At 36.9% G+C, this 15428-nt stretch overlaps 2 protein-coding genes across 9 annotated transcripts; both read left to right on the top strand.

Annotated features, from left to right (window-relative positions):
* The first annotated feature begins 801 nt into the window (after positions 1 to 801).
* On the top strand, positions 802 to 5060 carry LOC140767891 (cinnamoyl-CoA reductase 1-like). 3 transcript variants are annotated; one of them, XM_073107973.1, is made up of 6 exons: positions 803 to 1008; positions 1776 to 1949; positions 2349 to 2530; positions 3543 to 3705; positions 4458 to 4647; positions 4721 to 5060. In XM_073107973.1, exons 1-6 carry the CDS (start codon positions 885 to 887, stop codon positions 4854 to 4856), a joined length of 969 nt encoding a protein of 322 aa, XP_072964074.1. In that variant the 5' UTR covers positions 803 to 884; the 3' UTR covers positions 4857 to 5060. The 3 variants fall into 3 exon arrangements, with proteins under 3 accessions (XP_072964075.1, XP_072964074.1, XP_072964073.1); XM_073107972.1 differs by having other exon boundaries at positions 805 to 1008; positions 1776 to 1945; positions 2345 to 2530; XM_073107974.1 differs by lacking the exon at positions 2349 to 2530 and having other exon boundaries at positions 802 to 1008; positions 1776 to 1945.
* Positions 5061 to 5651: 591 nt separating this feature from the next.
* On the top strand, positions 5652 to 15283 carry LOC140766628 (uncharacterized). Of its 6 annotated transcripts, none has more exons than XM_073106117.1 (8): positions 5652 to 6191; positions 6322 to 6445; positions 8166 to 8285; positions 9297 to 9333; positions 9409 to 9654; positions 13161 to 13266; positions 13341 to 13435; positions 14898 to 15283. In XM_073106117.1, the coding sequence occupies exons 1-6, from the start codon at positions 5964 to 5966 to the stop codon at positions 13222 to 13224; spliced, it is 819 nt and encodes a 272-aa protein (XP_072962218.1). In that variant the 5' UTR covers positions 5652 to 5963; the 3' UTR covers positions 13225 to 13266; positions 13341 to 13435; positions 14898 to 15283. The 6 variants fall into 6 exon arrangements, with proteins under 6 accessions (XP_072962218.1, XP_072962217.1, XP_072962219.1 ...); XM_073106116.1 differs by having other exon boundaries at positions 13338 to 13435; XM_073106115.1 differs by having other exon boundaries at positions 5653 to 6191; positions 8156 to 8285; positions 9417 to 9654.
* Positions 15284 to 15428: the final 145 nt, after the last annotated feature.

The following is a 15428-nucleotide window of genomic DNA, read 5'->3' as shown; positions in this document are numbered from 1 at the left end:
TTCTTGGCGAAATGTTCTTGAATCTGTTCTGAAACATTATTTCTGGTTGAACGTAACAATGGATCAAATCAAATATGGTGAAAACGTATTCGAGTTCTGATGCTGGAAGAAGCTGCACAAAAAATTAGGAAATTTATAGTTAGCAACTAATCCTGAACTGGTCTTGCTTGATGGGAAGGTTAAATGCTGCCCACTGATCTATTACCCATGCTAGAGAGCTGAGCCCTATCCGAGGCTCGGATCAAAATTTCGATCCTAAAATCTCTTCTAGACTCTATTTCATCTAATTAAATTCGAGCCTTTTTCAAACTTGAGCTATTATTGAGCCTATTCAAACTTAAACTAGTCTCAATTCAAGTTTTAAACGAGCCTATTCAAGATTTAAGAAAAGTCGGATTTCAGTTTAAACTTTAAACAAGCCATCAAATCAAAATTTAATAGTTATAATATAATTTAATTATTTTGAATTTATCGATCCTGAAATTTTTTTAATTAAGCTCAGCTCATTTACACTCGAGCAGAGCCCAAGCTGCTTATATTTTTTTTAACAGTCCCGACAGATATCTTTATCCGAGAAATAAAAAATAAATACGAAAAATGAAATCGACCTTTCTTTATCAATTAAAAAAGACCACCGAAGAATCTATCAATAAAAAAAGACAACCGAGAAGATGGGTCATAAAGAGTTTACAAAAAAACGGAAGGAAGCTGACGTAGCCAATTGGTGGTGTCCTTAAATTAAGACCACAAACCACAAAGAGATGCCTATATAAACAAACCACAAAGATCCAGTCGGCAAAGGCAAAGCTCTTTCTAATTAAAGATTTAGATATATATATATATATATATAAGAGAGAGAGAGAGAGAGAGAGAGAGTGGAATTAATGGAGGCGATGGGGGAGAAGAAGAGGGTATGTGTGACCGGCGCAGGAGGGTTCGTAGCTTCATGGCTGGTGAAGCTGCTGCTCTCCAAAGGCTACATCGTCCATGGAACTGTTAGAGACCCAAGTAAGTAATACGCACTTCCCCTGTGTTCATCTTATCTGGGTTATACTTCGAATCGTTTTAGGTCACTTGGCATTTGAGAAAATAAAAAAGGTTTTGAAGTTCGGTAATAATAAGATTGAGCTCTTTAAAACTGAGTGATTTTATTTGTTTACAGTAGATGCACATCTTTTATATAATATATATAATTTATATAATATATATAATTTATATAATATATATAATTTATATAGAAGGTGCACATAAAAATTCAATCTTGTTAACTTAAAAGAGTTGTTTGTCAAATTGCCCCAAGTTGTTATCCTTTTCTCGTATTATTTCCTCAACGCGACGGTGGGTATTTGTTTTGGCCTTTTATAACCCTCACACCCCTGGAGCTATTTCTAAGTTGATGAAGACGTAACAGTATTTGGTTGGTATCTTCTCGTATTGAAGAAAGAAATGGATTCAGAAGGGGGTGGGCTGCGATTTTGGAATTACATTGCGGCGAGTTGCAAGCGTGTAAAGAGTGGAAGCATTGGAAGTAATGTTAGTGAAAGGATAAGTATGGGGTTTCCTCATCTTGGCTGTCAATCTTGTTAGTAAAGGCTTAGACCGTGACCATAGAAATGAGATTCATTAACTGATAGGTTGTTTTATTTCATCTAATTTGCTGACCTGAAAGTTGCATGTTGATGCCATGTTCTTTTTCATCACTCTTTCTTTTATAGAAAAAAGTAAATTAAATAAGATTTGTTAATTTACAATGAATATGTTAAATTTGTTCTCAGGTGATGAAAAGAATAATCATCTGAAGAAATTGGATAATGCATCCGAAAATCTGCTCCTCTTTAAGGCAGACGTGCTTGATTACAACAACGTAGTGTCAGCTATTGCTGGCTGTGAAGGAGTCTTTCATGTAGCCTGTCCTGTTCCTTCAACCAAAGTACCCAATCCTGAGGCAAGTCTTGACTCATTTAATCCTTTTCAGAGCTTGTTTTCTTTCTTCCCATTCTAAGATGCTTTCCTGAGCTTCACTTGATCTTCGTCAAACTTGCATTGGAATAGCATGAAGTGCAACTTGTGTTTATATATGTAATGCTTTGAGACATTTGTACATTAGTGTCAAAAAGGAGTTGTGGATTGAGGCTCTATTACCTGGTTATTTTTAAAGTAGGATGTCTTAGTAGTTAATTGACATAATGAAAAGCTGGCATCATGTATTCCATGCTTTATAGTTCCTCATCACCTTTAAATGCGATGATTTACACAGCTTTCTGTTGCATCATGTCCGGGAAGCAAGTGCACATACTTGTTGTCTTGATTTTCATCAAATTATTTAAGTATGATTGTGTCGCAGGTAGCTGTACTGTCTCCAGCTGTAACAGGCACTCTGAATGTATTGAAGGCATGCTTAGAGGCAAAAGTTAAACGAGTTGTTATAGCATCATCTGTTGTTTCTGTTATGATGAATCCAAATTGGCCAAAGGGTAAGATCTTGGATGAGGAGTGCTGGTCGGACAAGGAGTACTGTAGAACTACTGAGGTACTTGAAAAGGCATTTGAAAGAAGTAATATTTACTGGAATATAGAAATTTCATAAAGCGAACATTTGGGATCATTTACTATTTTACATATTCTGCGCTGGCTTTTTACTCCATGCCTCAGATTTTTGTTCTTCTAAGGCATTCCACTTGTCTCCCTTGCTTCTGTTAGGTGTAATTTTCGTTGTAGGTCCATTATTTAACATCTTACTCTTTTACATCAGTGTCTTATCCAAAAGTTCTTAGTTGAGCAGAACAATCAAGTGATGTCAAGCATACGGTTGTGTATTTTTTGTCTATATGGTTAGACAGTCATCTGTAGTTATCACAAGCAGTAAACCCATTGATACCAGCATCATCTAGATGTTCTACTGCCTCTAACTTTAGTTTCTACTATGACAGTATAGATGCTTAAGGTGTCAGAAGAAAGTAACAACACAAAGTTTATGTTCACTTTCAAATGTGTCTTTTTTTTTAACTACAAAATAATTCCCATCTGCGAGAGGGAAAACATAGTTCCTTAGCTTAGTGAGAAAAATGGTTGTATTTGTTTGCATGTCAGTTTGTTCTATTAGGTCAATAGATACCAATTACATGCTCATAGAGTAGGTTTCATTGAAAACAATCTCTAGGCCATGATCAGGCAACCGGTGACTTTTGTTTCCTTTACATCATAGAACATGCTGTCTGGTTTCTTAGACTGTTCCAATTTGGAATATTTTTGCTAGTACTTAGTATGCTAAATATTGTAAGACCAACTGTCCATTTATAAATTACGATAAATTTAATCTTTTGTTCCTGATGTGATTTCATGTTTTATGGATTGTTGGCCTGTCCTAGGAACAGTCGTGTTGAAGTAAGTTTAAATTTTTACTTCATCTTGTAGTCTTTTTTCTCTGTTTTGTTGGGTTGATCTAGCTTGAAACTTTCATGTGTTCGATAGCATATCCTAGATACTTCTTGTACTAATTAACCCATTATGAATACCATTTCTGTTTACTGTGATTTTTCCAGAATTGGTATTGCCTTGCAAAGACACTGGCAGAGAGTGAAGCATTGGAATATGCAGAGAAAAATGGACTTGATGTAGTAACTGTTTTGCCATGTATGGTTATTGGACCTATGCTGCAATCTACAGTCAATGCTAGCAGCCTGTTTCTAATCAATGTTTTGAAAGGTAGAGCAGTACAAAATTCTTCTAATCGTCTTGGTTTATCTGCAGATATCTTCTTGATTTTTTTTTTCTAAAAAGTTTGTATACATCATATTTGCATCATATATCAACTCATTGATTAGGTCATGGTTACATCTCGAGTAAAATCAAATCAGGCCAGATGAAATGACTTGATTCATCAGGTCAAGGTTGATCCAAGCTTGATCTGATTGACTTGTGTAGTTGATTTGAGCTTTTCTTAGGTTACTAGGTCAAAAGTGCTTGCAGGTACCCAAATAATCAGGTGGATTTAAGGGTGGGACACGTTAAATCCTAACAAACTGATAAGTATAATAATAAATGTCAAAGGACATCTTAACAAAACTATTTTGACCTAATACTCATGGAATAAATCATCTGAGTATATATACAACTTTAAAATACTATGAGATTAATGTAAAGGGTAGAAGGTGCAAAATAATTCATTTCTTTGTTTTAGTAGATTTATTGCTTGTTAGAATATAAAATATAAAAATCACTTTTAGTTAACATGATATTAGAGCAAATGTCTTGAGTTAGAATCTTGTTAAACCTATCTACTTTTCAAAAATATTGTTCTTAAGTAGGAGGGTTAGAATATAAAATATAAAAATTACTATTAAATTTTTAGAATAATTGGTGAGTTATCAGTATTTATTATAATCTCAGTTTTTTTGCTAGCCATGCCACCATGCAGCATAACAGTAAAGACATTGTATTTCCTATCCTTCAACCAGGTGCCAGAGAGTCGGTAGAGAATAGTGTCCGACACCTTGTGGATGTTCGAGATGTGGCTGATGCACTGCTCTTAATGTATGAGAAGCCAGATGCATCTGGCCGTCACATCTGTGCTTCACATTCAATAAGAATGCGCGACATGGTAGACATGCTCAAGAGCTTGTATCCAAACTACAAGTACCCGAAAAAGTAAGCCTGCCTTATTGCCAAATAATTTATATCTGCATCACACACTAACTTCTTTTTTGTTTATCAATGGCAGTTTTACTGAAGCTGCTGAAACTGCGATTAGTTCCAGGAAATTACAGATGCTGGGCTGGAAATGTAGACCGTTAGAGGAGAGTTTTGTGGACAGTGTTGAATGCTATCAAGCTGCTGGTTTATTGAATGGAGATTAGAGTTCCATTTGCTTTAAGAAATACTGTTATGAGTAGAAATGTTTCAGAAGAGTAAACATTATAGTGTTTCAGAAGACTACTTCATCAAATTAACAATGTTATCTCTAGTTTTCATCCATTCTTGGCTGAATGTTCTTGATTCTGTTCTGAAAGATTAATGCTGGGTGAATCTTCTATTCTGAATTAATAGAAACAATTAACATATTCTTGATGAGTGTTTGAATGATGAATATTATAAAGCTGAATTTGAAACAACCTAATTGGAAGGAATTACTCACATATTTTTAATTTTTGATTAAAAATTACTCACATATTTGATTGATGGGTTAATTCTTCTCGCAGAAGGTTCTCCATGTTATGCGAATTTGTTTGCATGATCTTCTCGCATCGTCTATGAGTTGGAGCTGAATCAAAAAACAAAAAAAAAAAAAAAAAATTCAACCTGTCCATCCACTGAAAAAAGAGTATGTGGGTCCATTTGTATATCCAATTATATGCCAATGTGTGATTGTTTGGTGAAAGATTCCTTCCAAGTTCTTTGTGGACTATGTGGTCTTTGTCAATGGATAAAAGTACCACCTCTACTACTTATTTGTATGTTCTCCTAGAAAGATCCATTTCTACTGGACAATGGTAAAGGTGGGATCTCTATAATATTGTAACTGTAAACACTCTTAAATGATTTTTATGGTAAAGAATAGTATGTTATTAAAGAATGTCATGGTAATTACGTAAAAAGAACACCAGAGAGAGAGAGAGAGAGAGCCGCAGCTATAAGATGACGACCAGCAACAAAAGTAAATAACCGAAGGGAGGGGGGGAGAAGAGAAAGGATCCACGTAAATCTCTCTCTCTCTCTCTCTGTCGGAGGCGAATAAAGTTTCTTCTCAGTCTCCAATCAATCATCTCTTTCCGTAAATTGCAAAGAAACCCATCTTCAATTTCCTTCCTTCTTTCCCTATAAAGCCAAGCTAGGGTTTCCCTATACCTCCTCCTCCCTCCCTCCCTCCCTCCTAGGGTTTATTGGGTCCATCCTCGAATCACCGGATCCTTCACTCCTGCCCCCGTCCCGTTCAATTAAGTTCGTATTTTGGTGGTACTCGATCGATGATCCCTCAGCATCCGACTCCAGGGTCGGGATCGAGCTCTAGCTCCGCTCTCCACTACTTGAATTCCCCCTTCGGGGACACCACCTTGACCAAGGTCTTCGTCGGAGGATTGGCATGGGAGACGCAGAGCGAGTCGCTGAGGCGCCACTTTGAGCCGTTCGGCGATATCCTTGAGGCCGCTGTGATAGCCGACAAGAGCACCGGGAGATCCAAGGGCTATGGTTTTGTGAGTAGTTTTATGGGTTACTTCATGTTATTTTGTCATCAAGATTCGGTTTTGCAATTGGAGATCATTAAAAATAAAAAGATTCCATCTTTACGAGTGTTTTGGATGATGTTTTGTATGGAGGCTCCAGGTTACGTTCCGGGATCCAGAATCGGCAAGGAGGGCTTGCGTGAATCCTAGCCCGTTCATTGATGGTAGACGAGCTAATTGCAATTTGGCTTCTGTAGGGCGTCCACGGCCATCTGTACCTTTAGGTAGGTTGGAATGTTAATTCAGAATGTGATTTTTTTTTTTTGGTTATGTTCTCATGTCATTATTGGTCTTCTTATAAATGATTTGCTGCTATATTGTGTTCTATACTTCTATCTAAATGTTATTATTATCTTTGATGTTCTTGTTACATCTGTGCCATTGTTTATGTTCTTGCAAATGTTTTTGCTGCTTTTGATTCATCATCAAAGTTAATTCTATGAGCTTTCTATTATAATAGGAAAAAAAATATTGTCATTAGTCTTTTGGGCAATGTATGAACTTTGTTGCCAAATATCCTCGTTATGAGTTAATGATGTAAATTCGGTCTTCTTTCATATTTAAGTGGGTAAAAAGTTTGTTATCTTATCAATTTTCTGTTACCTTTATCTATTATAATACTCATAATTGTTCATTATGTTGTGCTATTTATTTGGTGATCTATAGCTGTTCTCTTGCACTTCATTTAATTGAAGAAATATGCTGACATTTACACATTTAATTGTGAAAAAAGTTTTGCATTTTTTATGAATATTATGAGGAACTCTTTTTTTCTTTGCCTTTTGTATCTGTTAGGATTATCTTCTTTGGGCTTTATTTGATTAATAAAGATGCTAATTGGTTAGGTTGATTTAGATTGGTTTAACTTTTCTGGCTGGACTAACCAACTCGAGGATTTGAATTACTCTAGGTGTGTGGTGTCCTTCTGGTGGCTTTATTATCAGTGTACTTGTGGGAGTTGTCCACAAGTCAATTTATCTAATTTACACTAGGCATTCAATTTAAATTTAATTGAGAGATCTGTTTCCTTATCGGAACTTCCCATTTGATTCCTAGTTCCGTGGTAATTGAGTAAGCTTTTTTTCCCAATATAGTACTCAAAGGAGTCTATTCAGTGGACCCCCAAACCAGACCTAAAGTATGGAATAAATTTGATTGAAGATTTAGCAAACATTTTAACTTTTGAGAAGAACAAATATGAATTTATTAAATTTGTCACCTGCAATTTATCCCTATCAACTATTTCCATGGCAAAAGTTTGAAAGCATGTTCTAGCCTTTTAGGAATTTCACTGAAGGAATGGGATATCTGTGTATGGTTCTGATAGATATCTATTTTAAACATTCACTATAGGGACTGCTCTATGTACTGTTTGAATGCATCAGTCAGGGTTTGTAGAACTTGAAAGTTGAAACACAATATCAATAAAAGAGCTCTACAGAAGGGGTCTAAGTTGGGATGTTTATGTATTCTTACCCTCATTTCTGAATTGTTTCCAACATTTGATACTATAAGTCTATAACCTCTTGGATGCAATGGTAAGCCCCTTACCTCTTAAACAAACTATGCCTATCTACAGATCCACGCGAATGGAACAACTTCTCGGTTCCATCTTTTCTTTGAGATACCATCATACTTTGAGAAGGTTACTTTCCTATTTCAAAGACCCTAATAGATTCATACTCCTGGGGCAAGGATTGCGATATTTTTTAATATTCAAGAGAAATAAATATCTTCATTCTCAGGCGAGATTGGTACTTTGTTGTTCTACATATTATTGACTCTAGAGCACTTGTATTTGGGGTTTTCCTGCTGTTTCTGAAGCATTAATACATGATTGAATCATTTAAGACATGCCCTCTGCTTTCCATGTGCCTTGGTCTATATCTCAAGCAAATAATGTTATGTAATTTTTTTTTCTTTTCTGTGATAAGCACACCTAAGGCCGGCAGTCCCTTACTTTGGAAGTGTGGGAGTTACACGAGGTGCTTATGTTGGAAGCTCTGCTTATCAACAAGCATCTCCATACAACTATCAACAATCCTTTTCATATCCACCGCATGGGTAAGTTAATCTGTTGACTTCTTGTCCAAATGTCATATGCCCAGAATTTGAACTTGCAAAATTTGGATCTTGAAGCTGCAGTCAGCTACTCTTCCTATTAAGAGTACAGCAACAAAAAGAAAAAAAGGAAACATGAAATTTATTGTTGACCATTAATACTAAGCAGTCAAATTTTATTCATTTTTTAGATTGTTGATGAGCTAAGACATTGGTATAACTGTATAATTTTTAGAGCTAGACTGAGGGATTTGTGCAATGAAATGACCTAGGAAGCACAAATACATTATGGTCTTGTCCTATCGTATTGGATACATACTTGTCAAATCATTCATGCATATGTTTCAGATATTTCCTTAGGCCATCCAATATTTTGAAAATAAAAATAAAAAAGTGGATACTCTCAGATACTTCTTGAATAGTTCAAAAAATAAGGGGATCTCTTATTAGGTCAGGAATTTGTAGTAATAAAGTTGATCCTAGATGTTTCCTATTAGGCATCATTTGCGTATTTCAAAGAGATCTAATTAGGATTTCATGCAACGATGAGCTCTTAGATTATATATAAATTATTCTTCTTTGCCATTCATATCAGTAACATAATTTATCAAATGATTAGCATAGTTGACAAATAAGTTAATGTGCTTAGATTATATAAAATCACATGTTTAAGAATAATTGAAATTATATATAATACGAGCATTTACGTGTATATATTTTTATTTGTGGAGGTTTATATATGTATGTGTGTGCTGCATGTGTACATTTATATATGTATATGTGTGTGTTCCTTTTTTTGTACACACATTAGTCTTTGCATATCATATCCTTATTTTTTAACATACCCATATATCGTGTTTATGGGTAATGACATTATTGTTGTGAGAATTTAGCGAAAATTGCTGTTTTAGGGCTGCACTTCACACTGTTTAATTTTACTGAAGAATTTTCTCCTGTGAATAAGCAAGATATGATGGTGAAAGTTTTCAACGGGTCAATTGCTTCCTCATGCAGGTGTACAGCATATGGACCTGAATACATATATCAACAGGTTAGGAACTATTGTTTACTGTAAAGACTTCTTTTATAAACCAACTTGCAGATATCCTCTAATAGTTGTTTTTAGTTTTGTAGAATGTGTACAATCCTTACACAGGACAACAATATGTTCAAGTATATGGTGTACCTGGAACATTAAATACCGCTGTTCTCCCATATGGGCAGTTTGCCCATTCTCTTCCTGGTGGTCATGGCTATACACCAGCTCCAGCTCATGCCTTGCCTGGTCATTATCTTTTGCAATTATCTGGTCCAAATGTCAATGCAGTAACAACGGCAGCCATACCTGCTATTCAGCCTGCATATCCTGCAGGCAAGCTTCTAATTTGAAAGTATTAACATTGTGGAACTTTAGCTTGTATGTTCGCTATTGCATAGAATGACTGCATACTATGTCTTTCCATGATATTCTCTATATTTATAATTCAAATTTTAGTCCATATGCAGTGGGAGATGCATGAAGAGTAATGTGATATTCCATGATAGCTTCAATAATTGCGGTCATAAGCTAAACAATCAGTTGTCCTTGCTTAAAATTTCCTCATCATAATTTTGCTTGGCTGCTCAGTGCTCACATTCCATGTGTGATTAAAACATTTGGTCGTGTTGTAGTTGTACCACATATTGGATCACTGCCAAATCGTCTTTCTCCCTATAGTCTGCTAGCTTTTTAGACTGTCTGTTTTTCCTAAACTCATCTCTCAAAAAAAAAAAAAGTTTCTCAATGCACTGGAACTCTCGAAATTACTAGTTTTAGTGATATTCAGCAAGGATGGCCGTGCCATGTGTTGACCATCGGCTGTGCTGCAAGAGAAGGGGAGGAAAAGAGGAGGAAGCCTACTCAGTTCATCCTTCGCCGCTCGCCATCGATCTTGTTGTTAACCTCATCATCGTTGGTCGCTGCCGACCTCATCGTCGCCAATCATTTGTGTTCCCAAGCTCGACTACGAAGGTGCTACTTGCACTTGACTTGATTCACCCGACCATTTCTTCCTCAAGCTAGGGCACCCGATGCGGGTGTGAGCGGCGCCTTTATGGTCGAGCTCAGGCACGCGAATGGTGGGTAGCAAGCAGTGAGCGGTGATGGCAAACTTGACGACAAGGTCGGTAGTAAATGGCAAAGCACGAAGATGAGCAGCAATGGCGATGGCTAATGGATGTTGCTAGGAGGGGTGCCACAATGGTGATGACGACGACAAACAGATCGCTACTAGGAGGGGTGTTGGGTGGCACCCCTTTTGCCACGTGCCGGTACACTGCCGACACGGTAAGTATCGAGGGACACACCCCGTGCTGGTCGGCACAACCATCGTTAATCTTCAATGTTATTAAAAAAAATATTTCCAATCATAGTTGAAGCATGCTTTCCATTCAACAACCGTATCAATTTACCAAATGAAGATATGAGTGCATGTTTGATGCATCGAGGAGCCACAAAAGATAATCTACAGTGGTCTAACTTTATAGTTATTATTGGATGATTTCAACAGCTAGAAGTCATGTAAACAACTTCTACAGAAATAAGAGGTAAGTTGTTTTCTCCTTCCAAAACCACAAATTGGTGGGGCCCTCTTTTGGACACCATTTTCTTAGATGGTCACAAGTTGATACTAAGTAAGAAGCTTAATGTTAAGGTATTAAGGAACTCAAGTTTGGTATATGTTGTAGTTTTACAGCTCCTTTTGTGGTAGTCTAGTGGATTCCATATCTTTTATCTACAGTTACAGTTCGGAGTATTGATCGATACGTATTGGTATTGGCTCTTACCGGTATGAAATTGGGATCGAAACAAATTTTCCTGTTGATTTTGTCTTGTATTATTCAAGTATTGGTCATTACCACCCTATACTTATTGGTCTTATCGGCCATAAATATAATTCGAGTATCAAGGCTTGCGTGAGTTCTTTTACTCCTATGGGAGGATTGGCCAAGATGTTGTTGAATGCACGTTGACTCTTGACACTCTTTGCTAGTGAGTGTGCCACCAACTGAGGCTAATGAGGTTGTGATGTAAGAGTGGGAGTTTTCTTTTAGGAGAGACTGTGGCTATGGACATCCAGATGGCTCTCACCTTTGAGGCGAGGATGGTAGGAAGATGCCCTTTAATGTGGGTGTCTCCATGACTAAGGTGGTGTCTTATCCTATGAAGGCCGAGATGGAGCGGGATCCCATGAGAGCCTTACTAAGAAAGTAATAACTAGAAGTTACAAATTGCTCCCAAAATTAAAATTTTTGTTTGGAAGATCATGTGGGCCCATCTCCCAACTTGGCCTTAGTTGCACTCAATAGCTTTGGCCAATGATGGGGTTTGTGCTAGCTGCCCTAATATGCTGGTCCCTCACATCTTTTTGAGGTGCCCACGAGCCTCTGCTTCATGGGAATTGGTTGAGAGGAACATGGGTAAGAGTGCAACAAATTGAGCTTGAGCGAGCTAAACCAAGCTCAACTTGGCTCAAAAGCATTTTTCTCTTGGAGCTTGAGCTCGAGACGAGCTGGATAAGGCTAACTCGACTCGGCTCATCTTAAGCTTGAGAATTGTTCTACCTATCGCAAGCCCCAAGAGAAAGCGATAGACCAGTTGGAGCAGTATTAGTGGGAGAAGGGGCATAGGAGGAGGCTAAGCAAGTTGGTGTAGTGCAGGAAGAGAACTGATTTGATTACAAAGAAATCAATCTTTAGAACCAGAAATCTAGAACCCAAAGAAAAATATCTTAAAATGCCTAAAGAGGGTAGCAGAGTATGGAATCTTGCCATGCTATCAACAAAATTTCTCTACAAAAATGATTAGAAGTCAGCACCAAAAAAGATAATTTGAATCTCCTTTCGTTCTGCCTACCTTCACTCTCTTTGAGCCAAATAACAAATTTAAACGGAATGTTACAAATAGCCAACTCCAAGCAATGTTACATCAAAGATTTAAGGGAGAAATCGAGTAGGGAAGATCAAATCTTAGTGCGAACTAGAGCATGTAGCTTGGTGGCATAGATTTTGAGGAAGACGACGACGATGCCGCCAAAGAGAAAGCTATAGGAGGAGGTTGTGCGGCAACAGAAGAAGAAGAGGCATAGGAGGAGGCCGAGTAGGTTGATGTCATGCGAGAAGAGAATCAACTTCGATCTCAGAAATGGACGTGAAGATTTCGACGACGATAGGGATGAGGTTGGTGGAGGCATGGCCGGTGGATTTGTGCAGACGCTGACGAGGAAGTAGAAGACGAGATGGATTTGGCATTTAAGTGAGATAGGTTTTGGCATAATGAGGTTTGGGATATATATATATGTGCTACTATGATCGAGCCCTTATTGAGCTGAGCTCACGAGCCTACGAGTTATTTTGACAGCTGTAAACATGGGTACCATCCTGGTGCATGCGGAACATTGGTGTGAGGAGTAAACAAGGAATGAGGGTATTATTCCTAGTACCTGATGTGTTTTGCCTTTTTTTGAGGTAATGTATCTTTACCTTTCCTATATATATATAATTGGGTACAAGCTTCATCCTCTTGAATCATGGGCTTTGCCATGGAGCTTTTGGGCATTGTTCACACTAAACAGATGCATAAATGATGTTTTATTGTACATGAAAGTTGAAATACTATCAGTTAGAAAAGGACCCTTTTTTTTTATCAATGACAATGAAAACGAGATATAGTGTTGTTACAGCAATTATATACCAATTTTATCAAAATACATACTATTTATACATACATATTTATGTTTATGTAAACTTATAGTATGCATCAGGATAATTTATTATTGAAACTTTTTCAATATTTGTTTTTCTTTGGTTGATTGGTTCTTCCATTCTTCGAAATGGCAGCTCGACTTCCAGGTCAACCACAGTTATATGTACCCTCCAATTTACCCTTCACACAGGGCATTGAATGACTGCAGTTTGAAAGGAGCATCTGGAGTGATATTTTGAGGTAAAATTAATTCTAAATGAAGTTTCTTTCAACTCCACTTGAATTGACTTGTAATGCCTTTCTCCTTGCAGCAGGTACCCTGTAGATTGCAGCAGGACGAAGGACAGCAGTACTGCTATCTAAGCAGCATGGTTCTTGCCTTGCGAGTTGTCATCTTTCGCATTCTAAGGTTAGTTCTTTTGATGCACCTCCAAAATCTTGTGTTGTTAAATGCTTTCTTTGATTGCAATAATCAGAGAGTAAATCATACAAAGTTACAGTAAGTTCATTTCACTACCACTAAAAGTATTCAAGTTTTATGGGCTTACATTCGAAATTATGAACAACTGAGAACTCTTAGGGGCCATTTGGCTTCATGTATTTAAAATTTTTGCATCTAAACATCTACACAAATAAAGTGTAATATAAAATCTAGTTTTTAGTTTATGGATTAGTGAAATATCATTTCCAATGGCTAAGATTAACTGATATGCAGCATCTTAACACCTACTTTAATCAACTGGAGGTTAAACACATTCTCTTCATTTTTAATGGGAAGAAAAAAAGGAAGATATAAGATCTTTGTTTTTATTAATTTTCTCATTGAACACTATAAATGCTGTATTTTGAAACACATGAAACCAAAAGGCCTCTGTAGACTTTCATGGTTTGCATATCACTTGATGATAGTGCACTTATTTTCGTCAACATCGTAGAACTATTATTCTTATAGAAAGAAGATGTTGATTGGTCATAGGATGGTGGCATGTGAATTTGACAATCCTCAACATAACAGAATAGAAGTTGGTAAAATGAAATTTTGTTTGGTTCCCTCATTTTCCCTTCTGTCACGTGAGTTCATGATAGATCTATAGTTTGGAGTAGTAAACAAAGGGAAGGAAGCCAGGAAGTTTGATGTCTAGCTGGCAACTGTAACATTCTTAATCCTTTTATAGAGCCGTTTCTCTTTGTCATGTTTTAGAGTTTACTTCATTATCAATAGAAAATTCTGGCAGTCTTTATTAGCTATCATATAATTGTCTCAAACTGTGGGAGGTAGATGATATTTTTCTTATGTAGTAAAAGAGCTATAGGAACACATTCTACTACATTAGGCAATCTGAGATACTACATGGTTTGTTTCTAGGACTTTCTCCATAGGGTTGGAGGTTGTTGAAGGCAAATTGGCTTTACCTAGAGAAATTTATTGAGAATGTTGTGCAATTTAGGTTAACAAGGAGTGATCCAGGGAGCACTTTTGAATCATTTTACCACTCTAAATCCTTTTTATTCACAAGTCGACTGTCAGCTTATGTTCCTCTTTTCATTGTCTCCAGATTGACTGGTTACTAATTTAATCTTATGCCATGGAGTTACAGAATCTTTTACATTCATGCACTTTAGAATTCTTATCACATTGCTCAGCGTTTCTTGCAGAGTAGAGCATATATTGCCAGATGCTAGTTCTTCTTTAGCTCTGATATCTCAAGATATAGTAGCTCATATTCAACTTTTTCCATTGGTGGATAACATAGTGCTTCACAATTTCTCCATTTAAAAAGAGCGTATCATGATACATATGAGTTTAATTGTTGGGAATGCTGCATCAAATTGGGGTTAATGATTTAACTAGTGTTCTCAAAATTTTGCAGGTTATTGGTTAACTATTGTCACCGGAGGTGCAGGAGTGAGGTGTCAAAGTAGCTCCAATGTGCCAGAGTCAATGTCAAGTCACCGGAGTCAATGTCTAGTCGCTCCGCCGGATGGAGCTAAAAGCATAAGAGCTGAAAATGGTTTCGCTCTTCTGCTGGCAAGTGTGTAAGTTCGTCGTCCGATCTGATGCCAGATGGGTCTGATGGATGCTGGAATTGTATTCCGGCAACCTGTACAGGAAGATAGTTCAAAATTGTAGGATAAAGATTAATTCGTTTAGAATCCAGGAGGCAAATCTGGATTTGTCGTTAGTGTTTTCAGGTGCTGCTTATGTAATTAATTTTTTTTTATTTTGAAAAAAAAAACTGGTCTTCCTCTGCTACAATTTCAAATAAGTTTTCTTTGGAGCAATCCAAGGAGACAGGTTTGACATCAAAGATAACACCGCCTGCCTCTACTCTTTTCTAGTACTGCCAAATTATACCAGCAAATCAAATCTATGAAGAGCTTTTGTTTTCTAATAAAAGTTC

This window comes from Typha angustifolia, chromosome 9 (genome assembly GCF_048772165.1).
Source record: "Typha angustifolia cultivar Huaian chromosome 9, ASM4877216v1, whole genome shotgun sequence".
NCBI classification, from domain to species: Eukaryota; Viridiplantae; Streptophyta; class Magnoliopsida; order Poales; family Typhaceae; genus Typha; species Typha angustifolia.
Note: the sequence above shows the minus strand (reverse complement) of the source record. Positions and strands in the feature narration are given on the sequence as shown.